The 21,140-nt window shown below is 43.6% G+C and overlaps 1 protein-coding gene across 1 annotated transcript in view; it reads left to right on the top strand.

Annotated features, from left to right (window-relative positions):
- The window catches only part of LOC309415256 (NAD(P) transhydrogenase, mitochondrial-like), a gene marked incomplete at its 3' end in the record, with an annotated part of 98,942 nt that overhangs the window by 58,811 nt on the left and 18,991 nt on the right, over positions 1-21,140 (top strand). The window contains exons 17-18 of the mRNA XM_082012722.1: positions 9,370-9,529; positions 10,688-10,769. Of these exons, the coding sequence (XP_081868848.1) occupies positions 9,370-9,529; positions 10,688-10,769 (242 nt within the window). The remainder of the gene's footprint in view (positions 1-9,369; positions 9,530-10,687; positions 10,770-21,140) is intronic.

The following is a 21,140-nucleotide window of genomic DNA, read 5'->3' as shown; positions in this document are numbered from 1 at the left end:
CAGGTGTTCAGCCATCTTCAGGGAAGCAGGGTTCCATCACACGTAAGGGTTACTTAGGAAGACAAATGCCATAACTCCGAATGTCTCCCCCTTCCTTCTTTGTCCCAGCTTTATATACTGAGCATGACATCGTATGGTATGGAATATCCCTTTGGCCAATTTGGGTCAGGTGTCCTGGCTGTGTCCCCTCCCAGCTTCCCGTGCACCCCCAGCCTTCTCGCTGGCAGGCCAGCATGAGAAGCTGAACAGTCCTTGACTGCTTAGCAACAACTGAAAACATCAGTATGTTATCAACATTATTTTCATCCCAAATCCAAAACATAGCCTCATACTAGCTTCTATGAAGAAAATTAACTCTACCTGAGCTGAAATCAGGCAAGTCTTCAAGCTGTGTTTCAGGAGAAAAAATGTTCAAGAGTTTCTGCTTGAGGCTGTTGCAACCTGTGGTAATGAAGCAACAGTCCCCTGTGTGTCCCCTTGTATGACTTTCATCTAAAGCAGTATATTTATTTGTCCTGGTTTCAGCCAGGATAGAGCTGGTTTTCTTCACAGAAGCCAGTGTGAGACTGTGTTTTGGATTTGGGATGAGGAACTGTTGATAATGTGCTGATGTTTTGGGTTGTTGCTGAGCAGTCAAGGACAGTCCAGCTTCTTGTGCTGGCCTGCCAGCAAGCAGGCTGGGGGTGCACGGGGAGCTGGGAGGGGACAGCTGGGACAGCTGACCCAGACTGGCCAAAGAGATATTCCCTACCATCCAACGTCATGCCCAGTACATAAACTGGAGTTGGCCGGGGGGCGGAAATCGCTGCTCGGGGACCGGCTGTCGATCACGGGGTGGTGAGCAATCTCTGTATTGGGCCTCACTTGTTCTTGTACATTCCTTTGTTGGTATTATCATTATTGTTCCCTTCTTTCTTTCTGTCCTATTAAACCGTGTTTATCTCAACCCACGAGGTTTTTCCTAATTCTCTCCCCCACCGTACTGTGGGAGGGGGAGTGAGCGAGCGGCTGCGTGGTGCTTAGTTGCCAGCTGGGGCTAAACCACGACAGTCCTTTTTGGCGCCCAACGTGGGGCACGAGGCTTGAGATAATAACGGTTGTAGGTCACAATATCAGTTTATTTGATTTGCATGATGCTCTCGTCTTTGCTGTACATGTTAAGGATCGGTGTTGGTTTCTGCGGGCTGCTGTACTCTGCAATGATTAGTAATGTCTCGCCTGTGAATTTTGTTTTTAGAGCACTGACCTTGAGCTTAATGTGGTATCATCTGAGCTCTGTACTAAAGCCGTTACTGTATTTTGGCTACTGTCTTGTGGAGACGATTAGCAATTATACTTCTGCCTCTGAAAGGTTTTTTATGGAGGAAATGCAGAATGGTACCTTTGGTACCCTCTATCATAACATTTCCTCCTTCATCACAATAATTTTTCAGTATTTTGAACACCCTTGGGTAGTTAAAATACCTCTATTGCTACTTCTGGGGAACATTGTTTCGGTTTTGTCTAAGGTTGGCAAGCGATTTAAGAATATCACCCGGAGATCTGCCCCAAGGCTGGATAGTTATGAATGGCAGGGTGTGTGGAACAGCATGGGCAAATGCCTGGGGCAGTGGGCACCTCCGGTGTTTTGGAACTTCACTCCCGAACAAGTGCAGAATCCTGATAAACTAGCAGAATATCTGGAAGAAGTATGCTGTCAGCCTGGCAGCTCCAAGGAGACACAAATCATTGCAATGTGCTGGGGCCTGGCCCATGCCTATCGAACCCTATTTAACACTATGCAAAGGGGAGAGAGGCTCTCTGGGTCTGATGGCAATGTGGCAGGCACTGTGACTACTCCAACCCCCACGGCGGGCACTGTAGCTACTCAGACTGTTGCAGCTGAACCAGAGAACCAGCCCATCCCGGTATCAGTTGCCCCTGTACAAAAGAAGAAATCTCGGAAGCAGAAGTCAGCTCGTTTAGTAAGGGAGGAGGAAGATTCTGCTAAGAAGGAGCCAGAGGAAGAGAGTGAGGAGGCAGAGTGCTCTGAAGCAGGGCCATCACAAGCACGGAAGAGGGAAGAGAGCGAGTCATCACTTGAAGAGGAGGAAGAGGAAGAACTTATAAAAGAGACGGTAACTACCCGATCTCTATCCCTGAGTGAATTGCGAGATATGCGAAAGGATTTCAGCCGTCGTCCAGGTGAGCACATTGTCACCTGGCTGCTCCGATGCTGGGATAATGGGGCCAGTAGCCTGGAATTAGAGGGTAGGGAAGCCAAGCAGCTGGGATCCCTTTCTAGGGAAGGAGGCATTGACAAAGCAATTGGAAAAGGTGCACAAGTCCTCAGCCTCTGGAGACGACTCCTGTCGGGTGTGAAGGAAAGGTATCCCTTCAAGGAAGATGTTCTATGTCACCCAGGCAAGTGGACCACCATGGAGAAAGGTATCCAGTACCTGAGGGAGCTAGCGGTGCTGGAAGTGATTTATGGTGACTTGGACAATGGACAATCATCCAAAGATCCAGATGAAGTCAATTGCACGCAACCTATGTGGCGGAAGTTTGTACGGAGTGCACCATCATCATATGCCAACTCATTAGCAGTAATGGCCTGGAAGGACGGAGAGAGACCAACGGTGGATGAATTGGCTGGCTAACTCCGGCAATACGAAGAAAGTCTCTCTTCCTCCCTACGGGCCTGCGTCTCTGCTGTAGAGAAACTGTCCAGGGAGTTCCGGCAATTCAAAGAGGATATGCCCTACCCTCCACCCATACGGACCAGTGTCTCAGCCATTAGGAGTAAGCGCTCTTCTGTTCAAGAGAGAAGATACAGAGGATACACACCACGAGCCACCCTGTGGTTTCAATTGCGTGACTACGGAGAGGACATGAGGAGGTGGGATGGAAAACCTACCTCGACCCTAGAGGCACGAGTACGCGAGCTGCAAGGAAAAACAATTACAAAAGGGGGTTCGGGTTCCTCGAGGAAAATCGTCGCTCCACTTTCCAGTGGGCAGCTTCCCAGAAAGAACAGAAGAGCTGATCTCAACTCTGATCCTCTTGAAGGGACTTCTGATTCCTATTTACAAGAAGTGGGTAACGAGTACTATGAGCAGGATTAGAGGGGCCCTGCCTCCAGCCAGGCGGAGGAGAGGGACAACTGAGTTTATTGGACTGTGTGGATTAGATGGCCTGGCACATCAGACCCACAGGAATATAAGGCTTTAGTGGACACCGGTGCACAATGTATCCTGATGCCATCAAGCCATATAGGGGCAGAGCCCATCTGTATTTCCGGAGTGACAGGGGGATCCCAACAGCTGACTGTGCTGGAGGCCGAAGTGAGCCTAACTGGGAATGAGTGGCAGAAGCACCCCATTGTGACTGGCCCAAAGGCTCTGTGCATCCTGGGCATAGACTACCTCAGGAGAGGGTATTTCAAGGATCCAAAAGGGTACCGGTGGGCTTTTGGTATAGCTGCCTTGGAGACGGAAGAAATTAAACAGCTGTCCACCTTGCCTGGTCTCTCAGAGGACCCTTCTGTGGTGGGGTTGCTCAGGGTCAAAGAACAACAGGTGCCGATCGCTACCACAACAGTGCACCGGTGGCAATATCGCACCAACAGAGACTCCCTGATCCCCATCCATGAGCTGATTCGTCGGCTGGAGAGCCAAGGAGTGATCAGCAAGACTCGCTCACCCTTTAACAGCCCCATATGGCCAGTGCGAAAGTCTAATGGAGAGTGGAGACTGACAGTAGACTATCGTGGCCTGAATTAAGTCACGCCGCCATTGAGCGCTGCCGTGCCGGACATGCTAGAACTTCAATATGAACTGGAGTCAAAGGCAGCCAAGTGGTACGCCACCATTGATATTGCTAACGCGTTTTTCTCAATCCCTTTGGCGGCAGAGTGCAGGCCACAGTTTGCTTTCACTTGGAGGGGTGTCCAATACACCTGGAATCGACTTCCCCAGGGGTGGAAACACAGCCCTACCATTTGCCATGGGCTGATACAAACTGCACTGGAACAGGGGGAAGCTCCAGAGCATCTGCAATACATTGATGACATCATCGTATGGGGCAACACAGCAGAAGAAGTTTTTGAGAAAGGGAAGAAAATAATTCAAGTCCTTCTGAAAGCTGGTTTTGCTATAAAACAAAGTAAAGTCAAGGGACCTGCACAAGAGATCCATTTTTTAGGAATAAAATGGCAAGATGGACGTCGACAGATCCCAACGGATGTGATCAACAAAATAACAGCTATGTCTCCACCAACTAGCAAAAAAGAAACACAAGCATTTTTGGGCGTTGTGGGTTTCTGGAGAATGCATATTCCAAATTACAGTCTGATTGTAAGCCCTCTTTATCAAGTGACCCGGAAGAAGAACGATTTTAAATGGGGCCCTGAGCAACGACAAGCCTTCGAACAAATCAAACAGGAGATAGTTCATGCCGTAGCCCTCGGGCCAGTCCGGGCAGGACAAGATGTTAAAAATGTGCTCTACACGGCAGCCGGGGAGAATGGCCCTACCTGGAGTCTCTGGCAGAAGGCACCAGGAGAGACGCGAGGTCAACCTCTAGGGTTTTGGAGTCGAGGATATAGGGGATCTGAGTCCCACTATACTCCAACTGAAAAGGAGATATTGGCAGCATATGAAGGAGTTCGAGCTGCCTCAGAAGCGATTGGTACTGAAGCAGAGCTCCTCCTGGCACCCCGACTGCCAGTGCTGGGCTGGATGTTCAAAGGGAGGGTCCCCTCTACACATCATGCGACTGATGCTACGTGGAGTAAGTGGGTCGCGCTTATTACACAGCGGGCTCGAATAGGAAATCTTAATCTCCCGGGAATCTTGGAAGTGATCATGGACTGGCCAGAAGGCAAAGATTTTGGAATATCACCAGAAGAGGAGGTGGCGCGTGCTGAAGAGGCTCCACCATATAATGAACTGCCAGAGAACGAAAGGCAATATGCCCTGTTTACTGATGGGTCCTGTCGTATTGTAGGCAAACATCGAAGGTGGAAAGCTGCTGTATGGAGCCCTATACGACGAGTTGCAGAAGTGGCTGAAGGACAAGGTGAATCAAGTCAGTTTGCGGAGGTGAAAGCCATCCAGCTGGCTTTAGATATTGCTGAACGAGAAAAATGGCCAGTACTCTATCTTTATACTGACTCATGGATGGTAGCAAATGCTCTATGGGGGTGGCTGCAGCAATGGAAGCAGAGCAACTGGCAACGCAGAGGCAAGCCCATCTGGGCTGCTGAATTGTGGCAAGATATTGCTGCCCGACTAGAGAATCTCGTCATAAAAGTACGTCACGTAGATGCTCACGTACCCAAGAGTCGGGCCACCGAAGAACATCAAAACAACCATCAGGTGGATCAGGCTGCTAAGATTGAAGTGGCTCAGGTGGATCTGGACTGGCAACATAAGGGTGAATTATTTATAGCTCGGTGGGCCCATGACACCTCAGGCCATCAGGGAAGAGATGCAACATATAGATGGGCTCGGGATCGAGGGGTGGACCTGACCATGGATGCTATTGCACAGGTTATCCATGAATGTGAAACGTGTGCTGCGATCAAACAAGCCAAGCGGTTAAAGCCCCTCTGGTATGAAGGACGATGGTTGAAATATAAATATGGGGAGGCCTGGCAGATTGACTATATCACACTTCCACAAACTCGCCAAGGCAAGCGCTATGTGCTTACCATGGTGGAAGCAACCACCGGATGGCTGGAAACATACCCTGTGCCCCATGCCACCGCCCGGAACACTGTCCTGGGCCTTGAAAAGCAAGTCTTATGGCGACATGGCACCCCCGAAAGAATTGAGTCAGACAATGGGATTCATTTCCGAAACAACCTCATAGACACCTGGGCCAAAGAGCACGGCATTGAGTGGGTGTATCACATCCCCTATCATGCACCAACTTCTGGAAAAATTGAACGATACAACGGACTGTTAAAGACTACACTGAGAGCAATGGGTGATGGGACATTCAAACATTGGGATAAACATTTAGCCAAAGCCACCTGGTTAGTCAACACTAGGGGATCTACTAATAGAGCCGGCCCTGCCCAATCAAAACTTCTACGTACTGTAGAAGGGGATAAAGTCCCTGTGGTGCATGTGAGAAACATGCTGGGGAAGACAGTCTGGGTTACTCCTGCATTAGGAAAAGGCAAACCCATTCATGGGATTGCCTTTGCCCAGGGACCTGGGTGCACTTGGTGGGTAATGCGGAAGGATGGGGAAGTCCGATGTGTACCTCAAGGAGACTTGATTTTGGGTGAAAACAGTCAATGATTTGAATTGTATTATGTTAATTGTTCAGTATGACATTACTACTATGGCTGCTATCTACCATATCAATGGTATTATAGTAAGAATCACCCAGACTGATGAAGAATGAGCTTCACTGAAACCAAGCAATGTGCAGCAGTGATGAAACCAGAACTGGCTTCAGCAGCTGTCCTGGTTTCAGCCAGGATAGAGCTGGTTTTCTTCACAGAAGCCAGCGTGAGACTGTGTTTTGGATTTGGGATGAGAAACTGTTGATAATGTGCTGATGTTTTGGGTTGTTGCTGAGCAGTCAAGGACAGTCCAGCTTCTTGTGCTGGCCTGCCAGCAAGCAGGCTGGGGGTGCACGGGGAGCTGGGAGGGGACACAGCTGGGACAGCTGACCCAGACTGGCCAAAGAGATATTCCCTACCATCCGACGTCATGCCCAGTACATAAACTGGAGTTGGCCGGGGGGCGGAAATCGCTGCTCGGGGACGGGCTGTCGATCACGGGGTGGTGAGCAATCTCTGTATTGGGCCTCACTTGTTCTTGTACATTCCTTTGTTGGTATTATCATTATTGTTCCCTTCTTTCTTTCTGTCCTATTAAACCGTGTTTATCTCAACCCACGAGGTTTTTCCTAATTCTCTCCCCCACCGTACTGTGGGAGGGGGAGTGAGCGAGCGGCTGCGTGGTGCTTAGTTGCCAGCTGGGGCTAAACCACGACATTATTGAAGCTTTTCTAGTACAGATTAAAAGGTGTTTGTGGAAACATCTTAATGGTTGAAAACTTTTTACAACATTTCCAATTACTTTTTGTGATAAAACTGTAGCTTAATCATCCAAAGCCTACACAGATAATCTCTTAAAGGTTTTACATGAGTTAATAAAATTGGCCAACATATATTCAGGTAATATCTTAATTTTTGTACTCGTATCAGTTTGATTCTTCCACCTATCCCTCTTTTGTGCCTATTGAGGTAAGTTAAGGACAAAAAAAAATTAACTCCAAAACAAAAAAGCAAAGGCCTGTACTGTTCACTCATCCTGTGAATTGTGACTTCTTGTAAAATACTAACACTGTGACTTTTTCAGAACATTTGATTGTATTAGCATGTGTGTGTGTCATCCGTGTCAGCACCCCCCCCCCCCCCCGAATACTTGATGATAACAACTGTGGTATTACAATCAGTATGCTTAGGGATGGGGAAAATGCTTCAGGTAGAAAAGGAAGCATTAATTGGGGTGATGAAAGAGAGCAAGAAAAGTGACAAATTGTGTTAATCTTACAAATTGTATGCTGGCCCAACACCTGTACTATCTGTGTGGTTTATGTGGGCACTGGGTGGTGTGGAAGGACTTGGAGTTCTTGGGGATGAAAGGTTTGGTTTTCCCTGGCTTGAAAGCTCCTGGCCAGTATCACCTGTGTATGCACAGCAGAGAGGCCTTTTTGCTGGTAGTTGGATTATCTGTGAATGGTGAAGCATTGAAGTGCCCCTGTGCTGGATAGGTCTTAGCTGCATTGGTTAATTGTTGCTTGATGAGATCTTGGCTCATTTTGAAGCCTTCTGTACCACCCCCTTTTTGCCAGACCTCCCTCCTCTTTCCTCGGCTCTGTGGTGCATAGCCAAGCAAGGGTGCTTCAATCTCATGCTTGCTTTGTGTAGATTCTCAGATTTCTAATATTTCAACTTTTTTCCTTTGGTCTGGTCTTACTGTTGTCTTTTGGTTTAGATATGAATAGGAAGTGCTTTGCTACTTGTAAGCTTAGCATGTGTAACATCTGAAGAGGGTATTCTTCTGTGTAGACTGTCTTACCTGATGCTTAACTGATGCAATATACGAAGTAGTCTGTTTTTCTCTTTGAGGTTTAATAGTGATGCATGTCAAAGGCAGTGTGTTCTTAGAGGATATGAACTACTGCCTACTGCAGTCAGTAGAAAGATGCTGATTTCACAGAGCCTGCATTTGTGTGCCTGCCTTACAGTATCTGAAATGGTGATGATGTATCAGGATAAACAAAAGTTCTTCTAACATCTTTGCTTATTTGCTAGATGCTGAATTTCACAGAATTGCACATTATCTCAGGCTATAGCAAAAACCTGTGGAGTTGCATGATTTGAAATGTCAGTGGAAAATGGACACTTGGAAACATACTTCTGTGCAGGTGTTTCCTCTTGCTTGTATGTGTGCCTCTCCAGATCCATTCTTAAATTTTGCTGTGGTTTCTGAGCTTTCTTCAGATGTATGACACGTTTGTTTAAAGAAGCGATTTATCCTGTTCCTTTCCTGTTTCTAAAGTTTTGTTTACTTCAATTACAAGTTTTGCCTACTTCCAGATATTGCTTTGGGACCAATGCTCACAAGGAGACATGCCAGTGAAAGCATTTAGCCAGTGGCTTTTCCTGGTTATGCATCTACAGAGCTGAATTTTCAGGATGTGTTCTCCTCTTAAAGCTCCTAGTTTAAGATCTCTTGTTCCCCTTTGGTGCTCCAACAGTAAGTTAATGGCCCCCTTCAGTTCATTACAATTTGTTTTGAGTTAGCATTTGGTTAGTTTTGTGTGGCTGCTTAGCTTTGTTCTGTTCTTTTCTGTCTTGATGCTGTAGGAGCTTTGCTTCTGTGCTATCTGTAAGAGCTGTGTGGCTTCCATGCTGTCATATAGCAGTTCTGTGCTTATGTGTTGAATTGCTCAAGAACTTAAGAAAATATCTTACAAAAATTGTGTATATATTTATATATTAAAAAATCTGTCATCAAATATGCATTCTTTTATAGCCCTCCCTTTTAAGAACAGAAAGAGATCAATATTTACTGAAGTGTTTTATAAAGTTTGTGTTGTTTTGTTCTTTGCCTTGGGGAAATGCTGATGATATCTTATGTGTGTAATGTGTTAGAAGCTGATGTTTGGCTACTGCTGTTTTAATCTGTGTCTCTGTTTTAAAGAGCCTGTTTTAAGAAGTTTTGAGTTGAAAACAGGCAAAACCAGCCAAGACTATTGTCAGGAAGGTTTTAATATCTTCAGAAGTTTTATTTGTGGTTATCTCCTCTCCTTTGTTTTTGGATTTCATCTTTAGCTAATCAAAAGGCTCTTGTCTTTCAGGCTATGAACCGTTCCCTTGCAAATGCGATTCTAGGGGGCTATGGCATCACATCAACAGCTGGTGGGAAGCCCATGGAAATTACTGGAACCCACACAGAAATCAATGTGGACAATGCAATTGAAATGATAAAGGAAGCCAATAATATCACTATTACTCCAGGTAAGACACTCTTGACTCATACAGCAAGATGTTCAGAGGTTGTATTATTAAAAAAACCCAAACTAACACAACAAACAAAAAACCCAAAACAAAAAACCTGTAGCCTGTGTTGCAGTTGCAACATAGCAGCAGCATGTCAAATGTTGACTGGGGTTGTGGGATCTGTTTTTGTTCACAGGTTAGTCATCATTCCTCTGTGTAGAAATGTGTATGTCACTTGATATTTTTTTAATTTATTTTCCTTGTGTGTATATCTTCAGACTTTTTCCTACTTAGATTTTAAATTCTTCAGGACAAAGGCTGTCTTTTGTAAATTATGCTTACAGATAATTTTGTGTACAGCTGTTGTGGTGTGAGTTTCTAAGCACTACCACAGTACCAGTGGTACCAATAACAAAATATCTGTCCCTTAAGTTACTGAAAGAGTTTTGTTTATGCTTCTTGTCTACTTGTTCAATTCTGTATTGTTTTGTTAGAAAGCCAGCAGAAAAAAAAAATTCTCAAATTTAATTACTATCCAATAAATACTGGAATTGAAGTAGAAAAAACCTGAAAACCAAAATCCTGAGTTCTCTGAAACTCTTATGTTGGCCATAGGCTTATATAGTTCAAGTAGCACATTTCCTGTTAGGAGAAGTCAGGTGGGGAGTAGTTCAAGACTTCTTTTCCTTCAACTGAATGGAACAACTATTGTGTTAAATTATATTTTAGCATCAGAATGAGAAGAATTCTAAAAAACAAAGTAGTCTTTAATTAAATGAAAACATCAGTGAGATAGGGTTCTAATTTGGGAAGTTACCTTTCAAACAAAGCTTGCAAACATCTTCAAGGATGTCTTTTGTTCCTGTGGTCAGACATTAAGGACACTATTAATAATTTATACTCTGTATTTTCTTCCTGGGCTTTATTGCTCTGCTGAATTAATTCAGATAGAAAGACTGAAAAGATTATTTGCTGCTAAAAGCCACATTCAGCTACTGAATTATAGCGGTCAGGCTGAAACTCCCCTGGGAATATATGAGTTTCTGATGTATATATTGGTTTTTTGTTTATTTTTAATTGTGAGAGCTTCTGTTTGTGTGGAAGGTACGCTTATTCCCCATAACTATTGTCTGTATTGAAACAGAAAAATTGCTTAAAAACTGGAAATTCTTTCAGGTTATGGTTTGTGTGCAGCAAAAGCTCAGTACCCCATAGCTGATCTAGTGAAGATGTTGAGAGAACAAGGGAAAAATGTCAGGTAAGTACTTTACTTGATGAAAAGTATTACTTTTTTTTTTTTTTCCATTCTGCTAAAATCTCCTACAAGTCTGTGTTGGTTTAATTTTTCTTTCAGCAGTCATTCTTATGCTGATCTCTCTTTCAGAAATACTAGCTGGAGGAATGCTCTAGTCTTATTAACTGATAGCTGAATATCTAGAAATTTCATGCTTTAGTGTAAAAGGTATTTCTACTTTTTACTATTTCAGGGAATTAAGATCCCTTAGACTTGTGAGGAATGAGTGATTCGTGTAAAGAAAATCTAGTGAATATAAGCTTGAAGCAAATGTCATTTATATTGAAATAAAGGAATATATGTAGGGCATGACCATAAACAGGGGAGTGGTAGTCTTTATGTAACTTCCTGATAAGTATAGTTTGGGTAACTCCCTTGATATGTGTAGCTTATGTAGCCTCCTGATATGTAAGTTAGTTCCTGATATACTAGTGCAAACCAGTGTTGTAAATAACCGCAGAAATGTCGAGAAAATGTATAGCCAAATAAGGTAGCATAATATAAGTAGAATAACGGAGCGCCTGCACAAACAGAGAGGTCATGTAGAGTGCACTGACGAAGAGGAGCATCTTCCTCCCAACGACCACCGGACGACCACCTAGAAAAAGATGAAGCATGCGCAGACCGGGGAAGTGGTGACGTACTTAAAGAAAGAGTCATCTTCCAAGAAAAAGGCGGAGAAAGGCGAGAAACGAAGCCTAGAGAAGTATAAAGGAAGGAATTGTAAGAAGTGAAGGTGTGCGTCTTGGTGGAGCAGAGACTCCCGGCGCACCCAGCGCTGTTTGCTTGCCTCTATTCATTTAATAAATTGTAAACTTAAATTGGAATCCTGTTTGGGACTAAATCATTTATCACAATTGGGGGCTCGTCCGGGATGGTCTTGGTTCCTGAATACTGACTTGATCTAGGAGGGGCGCCCCACCATTTGGTGGCTCCTGATCGGGTCGGGTCGGGACTAACACCATCCTGAACCCAAATAGGGGCAAGCAAAGAATTTAATTTTTATGACCTCCCTTGCCAGCTGCAGTAGTTTATTTTGCCCGTAATTCTGCGCGCGAAGATCCGAACGAAGACGACGGGGTTGTAAGTATTTAAGGTGTATACCGTTCGGTTGGGTGGGATTCGGTTGCCTGTGTGTGTAAGAGTGTGACTGAGACGGAACCTCGTTCCGAAGCGATTGTGGAGGTCTTCTAACAGCGGTTCCAATCTCCCGCGAGGGACTTGGCCGGTGAAGGACCGAAGCGATTTTTATAGGATCCGTAGGTGAGTGACAAGTTTGAAACCCCCTGCAAGACACTCTTATTGGTAACCAAGGGCTGTAGGAATTGCCACAGTAAAAATTCCTGGATGGGTCAGACGAAATCGAGAACCCAGGACCAGAAGAAAGGGAGCGAATTACTAAAAATACCTCCGGAGAGTCCATTAGGGATAATGTTAAAACATTGGAATAATAAGGGCCCTGGAAAAGGGAAGACAAAAGAGAAATTAGTTAAATATTGTATGGTAAAATGGCCAAAGAACCCCTTGAGACCCCACGTTTTTTTGCCTGTATTTGGGTCATTTGAGGATTGGGTTTGTCAGGTGCTAAACCTGTATGTAAATTCTAAGGAACCGTTTTGCCAAGAGGAGAGCGAGTATGCTAGTTTATGGATAAAGGCCTGTGTGGGCATTTTTAATCTTAAAACAGGAGTAGGGAAAAATAAGACCGTAGGGGAGCAACACATGGAAAAGGAAAAGAAGGATTGGGACCCCCTAGATCACTTACCTCCCCCGTATAATCCAGCTACCCGTCAAATACCGTCACCAAATTTGACGACTTCCCCTATGGCCCCGGGGTCGAATTCAACTCTAAGGGAAGGATCCCAAACTGAGCACCCAGAGCGTCTTTGTATCCTTTACGGGAAGTACCTCTGGGTGGAGATAGAGGATTGGCAAGAGAGAGGGTTGGAAGAATTACTAAGAGAAGCTCAAAAGGTTTATGTCAGGAGGGACGAAGAAAAACAAAAAGCAGAGGCAAGAATTTTTGTAGCAGCAGTGAGGGAAAGTCAGAGGAGTAAGACTCAGCTGGGAGAGAAAAAAGAGAAGAGACCAGAACAGCCACCCCAGGGACAATCTCATCAAGACAGACCCACAATTCCCATCTGTTACTATTGTAACAAAAAGGGACATGTTCAGAAAAACTGCCGTAAACGGGAACGGGATGAGAAAATGTTCAAAGAGGATTAGGGGTGTCAGGGGCTATATCTTCTGGGGACCTCAACATCAACAGAGCCCTTGATAAAGCTATTAGTAGGTCCCCAAAAAGAAGAAGTTTTATTTTTAGTAGATACTGGAGCTGAAAGGTCAACGATTCAGAAACTCCCAAAAGGGGTAGGAAAAGGAAAAGCCCAGATGTCAGTAATAGGTGCAAAAGGAGAACCCTTCAAAGTCCCCATCTTAGAAGAAGTAGAGATTGAGACAGAGACAAAAATTTGTTTAAATGATTTACTTTTATTACCAGAAGCAGAATATAACCTATTAGGGAGGGACTTGATTTTAAAACTAAACCTAACTATTCAGAGCCAAGGAGATCGGTTATATATTAACTTATGTACCTTAACCCAACTTGATGAGGAAAAAATTGACCCCCAAGTATGGTATAAGGAAGGAGATGTTGGGAGATTAGATATGGAACCCATCAAGGTACAAATAACAGACCCTCATAAGCCAATTAGAATTAAACAATATCCTATATCTATAGAAGGCCGGAGAGGTCTAAAACCTATTGTGGATAAATTACTAAAAAAATGGGACTTTGGAACCATGTATGTCACCCCATAATACCCCTTTACTCCCTGTAAAGAAATCAGATGGTACATATAGGATGGTACAGGATTTGAGAGCCGTGAATCGGCGAACAATCACCAAATTCCCTGTCGTGGCAAATCCTTATACTTTATTGAGTCACCTGTCTCCTAAACATATTTGGTATAGTGTAATAGATTTGAAAGATGCCTTTTGGGCCTGTCCTTTGGATAAGGGGTTCAGAGATTATTTTACCTTTGAATGGGAAGACCCCGAAACAGGACGAAAAACAACAATTAAGGTGGACTGTGCTACCACAAGGGTTTACGGAGTCACCAAATTTGTTTGGACAGACCTTAAAGAAAATCTTACAAGGTTTTACAGTACACGAGGAGGGAAAATTATTACAATATGTGAATGATTTACTGGTAGCAGGGGAAACTGAAGGGGAGACCCGAAAAGCCACCATTAGATTGTTAAATTTTTTAGAGAAAAAGGTATTAAAAGTGTCCTGCTCGAAATTACAATTTATAGAGCAAGAAGTAAAATATTTGGGACATTGGTTAAGCAAAGGAAAAAAAAAGAAATCAGATCCTGACCGGGTTTCTGGTATTTTAATCCTAAAACCTCCACAGACTAAAAAGGGAATGAAAAAAAAAAAAAAAAAACCAACAAAACCAAAAACCTGGTGGGATATTTATCTAAATTTTTAGATTCGGTGAGCAGGGGGTGGCCAGCATGTCTCCAAGCCCTAGTTGCTATGGCATTATTGATAGAGGAAGCTAGGAAAATTACCTTTAGTGCACCTCTAAAGGTATATACGCCACATAATGTTAGGAATGTCCTCCAACAGAGGACAGAGAAATGGTTGACAGATAGTCGACTTTTGAAATATGAAACCATCTTGATAGATTCACCTAATTTGGAATTAGGAGTCACCTCTGCCCAGAGCCCCGCTCAGTTCCAGTTTGGGGAACCCTCAGAAGCAGTAGTGCTATAACACAATTGTTTAGAAGTTATAGAATCCCAGACAAAAGTAAGGCTCAATCTTAGAGATATTGAATTAGAGGGAGGAGAAAAATTGTTTGTAGATGGATCCTCCCAAGTAATAGAAGGGAAGAGAAAATCAGGATATGCAAAAATTGACAAGGACTTAGAACTTGTGGAATCAGGACCTCTGAGTCCATCATGGTCAGCTCAGGCTTGTGAGCTTTATGCCCTATGTAGGGCCCTGGAATTATTAAAAGAAAGAAGAGGGACCATATTCACAGATTCCAAATATGCATATGGAGTAGTCCATACTTTTGGAAAAATTTGGGAGGAAAGAGGCTTGATTAACACTCAAGGAAAGAACTTAATACATCAGGAGTTGATAGTAAAATTTTAAAAGTGTTAAGAGAACCAAAGGAAATAGCCGTAGTGCATGTGAGGGGACACCAAAAGGGATTAGATTATCGAATTAGAGGAAATAATTTAGCAGATAAGGAGGCTCAGGAAGCAGCCTTGAGGATTGAAACTGTTAAAATTAATCATACACAAACAAGGGAGGACACTAGTGGAAGAGGATAAGAGGAAAAGGAGAAAAAGTTTACGCTGGAGGAACAAGCAAAATTAGAGAAAATAGGAGCTAGAGTGGAACAGGGGAAATGGACATTACCTGATGAGCGAGAGATGTTGCCAAAAGCTTACGCTAGGCAAGTATTAGAACGTTTACACGCACAAACACATTGGGGTACAAAAGTGTTAAGTGATCATTTCCTTAAACAGTTTGGCTGTATTGGAATTTTTTGAAATAGCAAGGCAAATTACACAAGAGTGTTTAACTTGTCAAAGGGTAAATAAGGCCGTGTTTCGACAAGTGGCCATGGGAGGAAGAAAACTAGCTTATAGACCGTTTGAAAGGATTCAAGTCGACTTTACTGAATTACCAAGAATAGGAAGATTGAAATATTTGTTAGTTATAGTAGACCATTTAACACGATGGGTCGAAGCCTATCCTGTAGCAAGAGCGACAGCTCAGACGGTGATAAAATTTTATTAGAACACCTAATCCCCAGGTATGGGATAATACAATATATTGATTCTGATCAAGGCACTCGCTTTACTTCTAAAATTATAAAATCCTTGTGCCAATCATTAGGTATTAAATGGGAATATCATACCCCATGGCATCCTCAAAGTTCGGGAGTAGCAGAAAGAATAAACCAAACAATAAAGCAAGAGCTAGCAAAGCTAATGGTTGAAACACAGATGCCATGGACTAAATGTTTACCGCTAGCCCTTCTTAACATAAGGATCAAACCGCACAGTGAGACTGGATTATCGCCATATTAGGTTTTATACGGCATGCCCTATCTCTAAGGGAAACAATGTAGTGGAAGATTATAATATTCGGAAATATGTTATCGTTTTAGGAGAAAGGTTGAAAGAACTAAGAGATATAGGAATAATGGCACAAACCCTGCCTTTGGGGTTTGCAATCCATCAATTCAAACCAGGGGATAAGGTACTGATCAAAACTTGGAAGAAAGAAACTTTAGTTCCTTCATGGGAAGGACCCTTTGTTGTATTGTTAACTACAGATACTGCCATCCGGACTGCGGAAAAGGGGTGGACACACGCGACTCGAGTAAAAGGACCCATGAAAGACTGGAAAGTTATTTTACAACCTGGAACCACAAAAATAACATTAAAAAGGGAATGAACGTATGAGAAATGATCACGAATTAAAGACTATAGCATTAAGCAATTATTGGGCAGGACTAAGTTTATGTCCACTATGTAAACCATGTTGTATGATTATTGAGGGTTAGGTGTAACCTGTGTAACAAATATATCATTTCCCACAGAGGCTAACAGGGACGTTTTCAAATTCAAAGCTGAAGTTTCCTCTGCATTCGGTGTGGACAGACTACTCCTATAGGAGATTTCTGGTGGGTAAGATTTATTACTGTCATCGAAATAAAGAAGTCCGCTTGAGAAGGGGGAGAGGGCAAGACCGGGTAGGGATTCTCAGTCGCGACCAAGTAAGGCCAGTCAAGGACGAGCACCCCTTGTAGCTGATGCCTCCGACCATGAGATCCCTTACCGGACCTCTCCTGATTTTACTCGGACTCACCAACCTGGTGACAGGTAATCAAAATTGCACCGAGTGCATAAGAACCGCCCGGCACGGACGAGTAAGTAATAAAACATTAATGTACCACACCTATTATGAGTGCAAAGGGAAACAGAACGGGAGTTGTATATACAATGGAACACAATATAAGAAATGCTCAGTGGAAAATGATACTGTTTGTTACGATCCAAAGGAACTTCCTTATCAATAGTGGGTAGAAATGAAAACAAATTCGGAAGTAGGAAGATTAATTGGAATAAGTAAGGATATGGCCAATTTGAGCACATCAGTATCGGTAATTTTTGATGCATGCGATATTATAGATGATGATCTGGATATTAATTGTGGGAGTGTAGAGTGGAGATGGTACTATAGTAATCAACCAAAATATGTTTGCCCAGGTGGAGGTGGACGTCAATGTCAGATAAATCCTGATTATGTACCTAGTCAAACGGTGAGATATCAGTCAGCACATCTATGTGGAAGAAGGGGATGGTCTTGTGTATGTTAGGATACTGCAAGCTGGGGATATGACAGCCAATGTGGGGATTTACAAGCTTCAATCACAAGGGTACAAACAGACAATAATTGTACAACCTGTACCTGTAATTTAGTAAATTTAAACCTTATAAATTTAGAAATTTGGAAACAGAAAAAAAAAAAAAAACACCACCAAAATTGGACTTAAGATATATGGACCTGGAGAAGACCCAGGTGTAGTTATTAATATTGAAATGAAAGAAAAGAGAATCAGTGCAGCATAGACTGTTATTTAAGTCATTTTATCATGAAATGGAAACAGGAACGAAATATGAAATTCCCACAGTGGCTAAAAATCTATTTGTAAATCTTGCTGAGAACATTGCTAAGTCACTAAATGTAACTAATTGTTATGTATGTGGTGGAACTAATCAGGAGAGAATTGGCCCTGGGAGGCCCAAGAGAGCAACATATCAGACCCTAATGTTTAGAATATATCAACTCAGGTCAGGAAACAACAATGGATATTACAAACCAGCATAATAGGAAGAAGCTGTTGGCAAAATGACGGCAGGAGTAAACCAGTCAGATATTTAGTATGTGAAGGGGGATATAACTGGAATAGTACTTACCAAAAGTAGGATAAATGGGGCACTGCCCAAGAAATAAGTAAAAATCATGCAAATTGGACCAACGGAACCACTATTGATAAAGGGTGGTCAAGTCCAGAAGGGTAATATTGGATCTGTGGAAAATTTGCATATACCCGATTACCAAAAAAATTGGACCGGAGCGTGCGTGTTAGGAACTATACGGCCAAGCTTTTTCTTATTACCTATAAACCGAGGAGAACGCCTAGGGGTACAGGTATATACAGACGCATTAGAAACTCACAACCAAAGGGAAAAAAGAGAGCTACAAATAGGAAAATGGAAAGATAATGAGTGGCCACCTGAAAGAATAATAGCATATTATGACCCAGCGACATGGGCAGAAGATGGGTCCTGGGGATATAGGACCCCCATTTATATGTTGAATAGAATAATCAGGTTGCAAGCTGTAGTAGAAATAATTGTAAATAAAACGGGTAATGCTCTAGGATTGGTGGCTAAACAAAATACTAAAATGCGTACAGCCCTATATCAAAATAGACTCGCGCTAGACTATTTACTAGCACAGGAAGGAGGAGTCTGTGGAAAATTTAATCTCACAAATTGTTGTTTAGAGATAAATGATGAAGGAAAAGCCATCAATGAATTAGTAAGAGAAATTAAAAAAGTAGCCCATGTGCCAGTCCAAACGTGGAATGGAATAAATGTCCAAGGACTATGGACAACGTGGGAAAATTTATTCTCAGGAAACTGGGTAACAAAAATCATTATCGTTTTGTTAGGATTGTTTGGAGGTATGTTAATAATACCATGTCTAATTCCTTGTCTTTCACAAGCTGTAGCTTCTGCGATTAATGGAATGAAATTTACAGCCACTCCAATAGAACCAACACAGAGTGAGAGAAAACATGTTTTAATGTTGGTAAAACATATAGAGGAACCCGAGTTAATACCCATCAAACAAACTTTAAATAAATTTTACACGAATCACAGTGGTGAAAAAGAAAACGGGGGATTGTGAGGAATGAGTGATTCGTGTAAAGAAAATCTAGTGGATATAAGCTTGAAGCAAATGTCATTTTCCTGGTTAACAGGGGAGGTCCCAGAAGACTGGAGGCTTGCCAATGTGACACCTGTCTACAAGAAAGGCCGGAAGGAGGATCCTGGGAACTACAGGCCTGTCAGCCTGACCTCTGTTCCAGGGAAGATTATGGAGCGGTTGGTTTTGAGAGTGCTCACAGGGCATCTGCAGAACAGCCAAAGGATCAGGCCCAGCCAGCATGGGTTCATGAAAGGCAGGTCCTGCTTGACCAACCTGATCTCCTTCTATGACCAGGTGACCCGCCTAGTGGATGAGGGAAAGGCTGTGGACGTTGTCTACCTGGACTTTAGTAAAGCCTTTGACAGCGTCTCCCACAGCATTCTCCTGGAGAAACTGGCGGCTCGAGGCTTAGACGGGTTTACTCTTCGCTGGGTGAGGAACTGACTGGATGGCCGAGCCCAGAGAGTTGTGGTGAATGGCGTTAAATCCGGCTGGCGGCCGGTCACGAGTGGTGTTCCCCAGGGCTCGGTTCTGGGACCAGTCTTGTTCAATATCTTTATAGATGATCTGGATGAGGGAATCGAGTGCTCCCTCAGTAAGTTTGCAGATGACACCAAGCTGAGTGGGAGTGTTGATCTGCTGGAGGGTAGGAGGGCTCTGCAGAGGGATCTGGACAGGCTGGATCGATGGGCAGAGGCCAACTGTATGAGGTTTAATAAGGCCAAGTGCAGGGTCCTGCACTTTGGCCACAACAACCCCATGCAATGCTACAGGCTTGGGGAGGAGTGGCTGGAGAGCAGCCCGGCGGAAAGGGACCTGGGGGTGCTGGTTGACAGCCGGCTGAACATGAGCCGGCAGTGTGCCCAGGTGGCCAAGAAGGCCAACAGCGTCCTGGCCTGTATCAGGAATAGTGTGGCCAGCAGGAGCAGGGAAGTGATTGTGCCCCTGTACTCGGCACTGGTGAGGCCGCACCTTGAATACTGTGTTCAGTTTTGGGCCCCTCACTACAAGAAGGATGTTGAGTTGCTGGAGCGTGTCCAGAGAAGGGCAACGAAGCTGGTGAGGGGTCTGGAGCACAAGTCTTATGAGGAGCGGCTGAGGGAACTGGGGTTGTTTAGTCTGGAGAAGAGGAGGCTGAGGGGAGACCTTATCGCTCTCTACAACTACCTGAAAGGGGGTTGTGGTGACGAGGGTGTTGGTCTCTTCTCCCAAGTAACTAGTAATAGGACAAGAGGAAATGGCCTCAAGTTGCGCCAGGGGAGGTTTAGATTGGATATTAGGAAAAATTTCTTCACTGAGAGGGTGGTCAGGCATTGGAACAGGCTGCCCAGGGAGGTGGTGGAGTCGCCATCCCTGGAAGTGTTCAAAAAACGTGTGGATGTGGCGCTTCAGGACATGGTTTAGGGGACATGGTGGTTCTGGATTAATGGTTGGACTTGATGATCTTAAAGGTCCTTTCCAACCTAGTGATTCTGTGATTATATTGAAATAAAGGAATATATGTAGGGCATGACCATAAACAGGGGAGTGGTAGTCTTTATGTAACTTCCTGATAAGTATAGTTTGGGTAACTCCCTTGATATGTGTAGCTTATGTAGCCTCCTGATATGTAAGTTAGTTCCTGATATACTAGTGCAAACCAGTGTTGTAAATAACCGCAGAAATGTCGAGAAAATGTATAGCCAAATAAGGTAGCATAATATAAGTAGAATAACGGAGCGCCTGCACAAACAGAGAGGTCATGTAGAGTGCACTGACGAAGAGGAGCATCTTCCTCCCAACGACCACCGGACGACCACCTAGAAAAAGATGAAGCATGCGCAGACCGGGGAAGTGGTGACGTACTTAAAGAGAGAGTCATCTTCCAAGAAAAAGGCGGAGAAAGGCGAGAAATGAAGCCTAGAGAAGTATAAAGGAAGGAATTGTAAGAAGTGAAGGTGTGCGTCTTGGTGGAGCGGAGACTCCCGGCGCACCCAGCACTGTTTGCTTGCCTCTATTCGTTTAATAAATTGTAAACAAATTGGAATCCTGTTTGGGACTAAATCATTTATCACAGACTGTTCTTAAATTTGGGTTTTGGAAGTAGCCCCAGCAGTTGGAGAATAATTTTATTTCCTGATTTTTGTTTAGTGTCATGCTGGAGTTTAGTTAAAAAGAATGGCTTTAAAATTTAATACTACTTTATTGTAGCAACAAAATCTTACTTTTTTTGTAAGGTAAGTTAGATAGCTCCGTTAGATACATACACTCTGCCTTTAGATATAGTAGTACTTTTCTACAAAAAAAAGCAGTGAAGTTTT

Source organism: Phaethon aethereus (genome assembly GCF_964289735.1).
Source record: "Phaethon aethereus genome assembly, chromosome: W".
Taxonomy (NCBI): domain Eukaryota; kingdom Metazoa; phylum Chordata; class Aves; order Phaethontiformes; family Phaethontidae; genus Phaethon; species Phaethon aethereus.
This window is presented reverse-complemented; position numbering and strand designations above follow the sequence as displayed.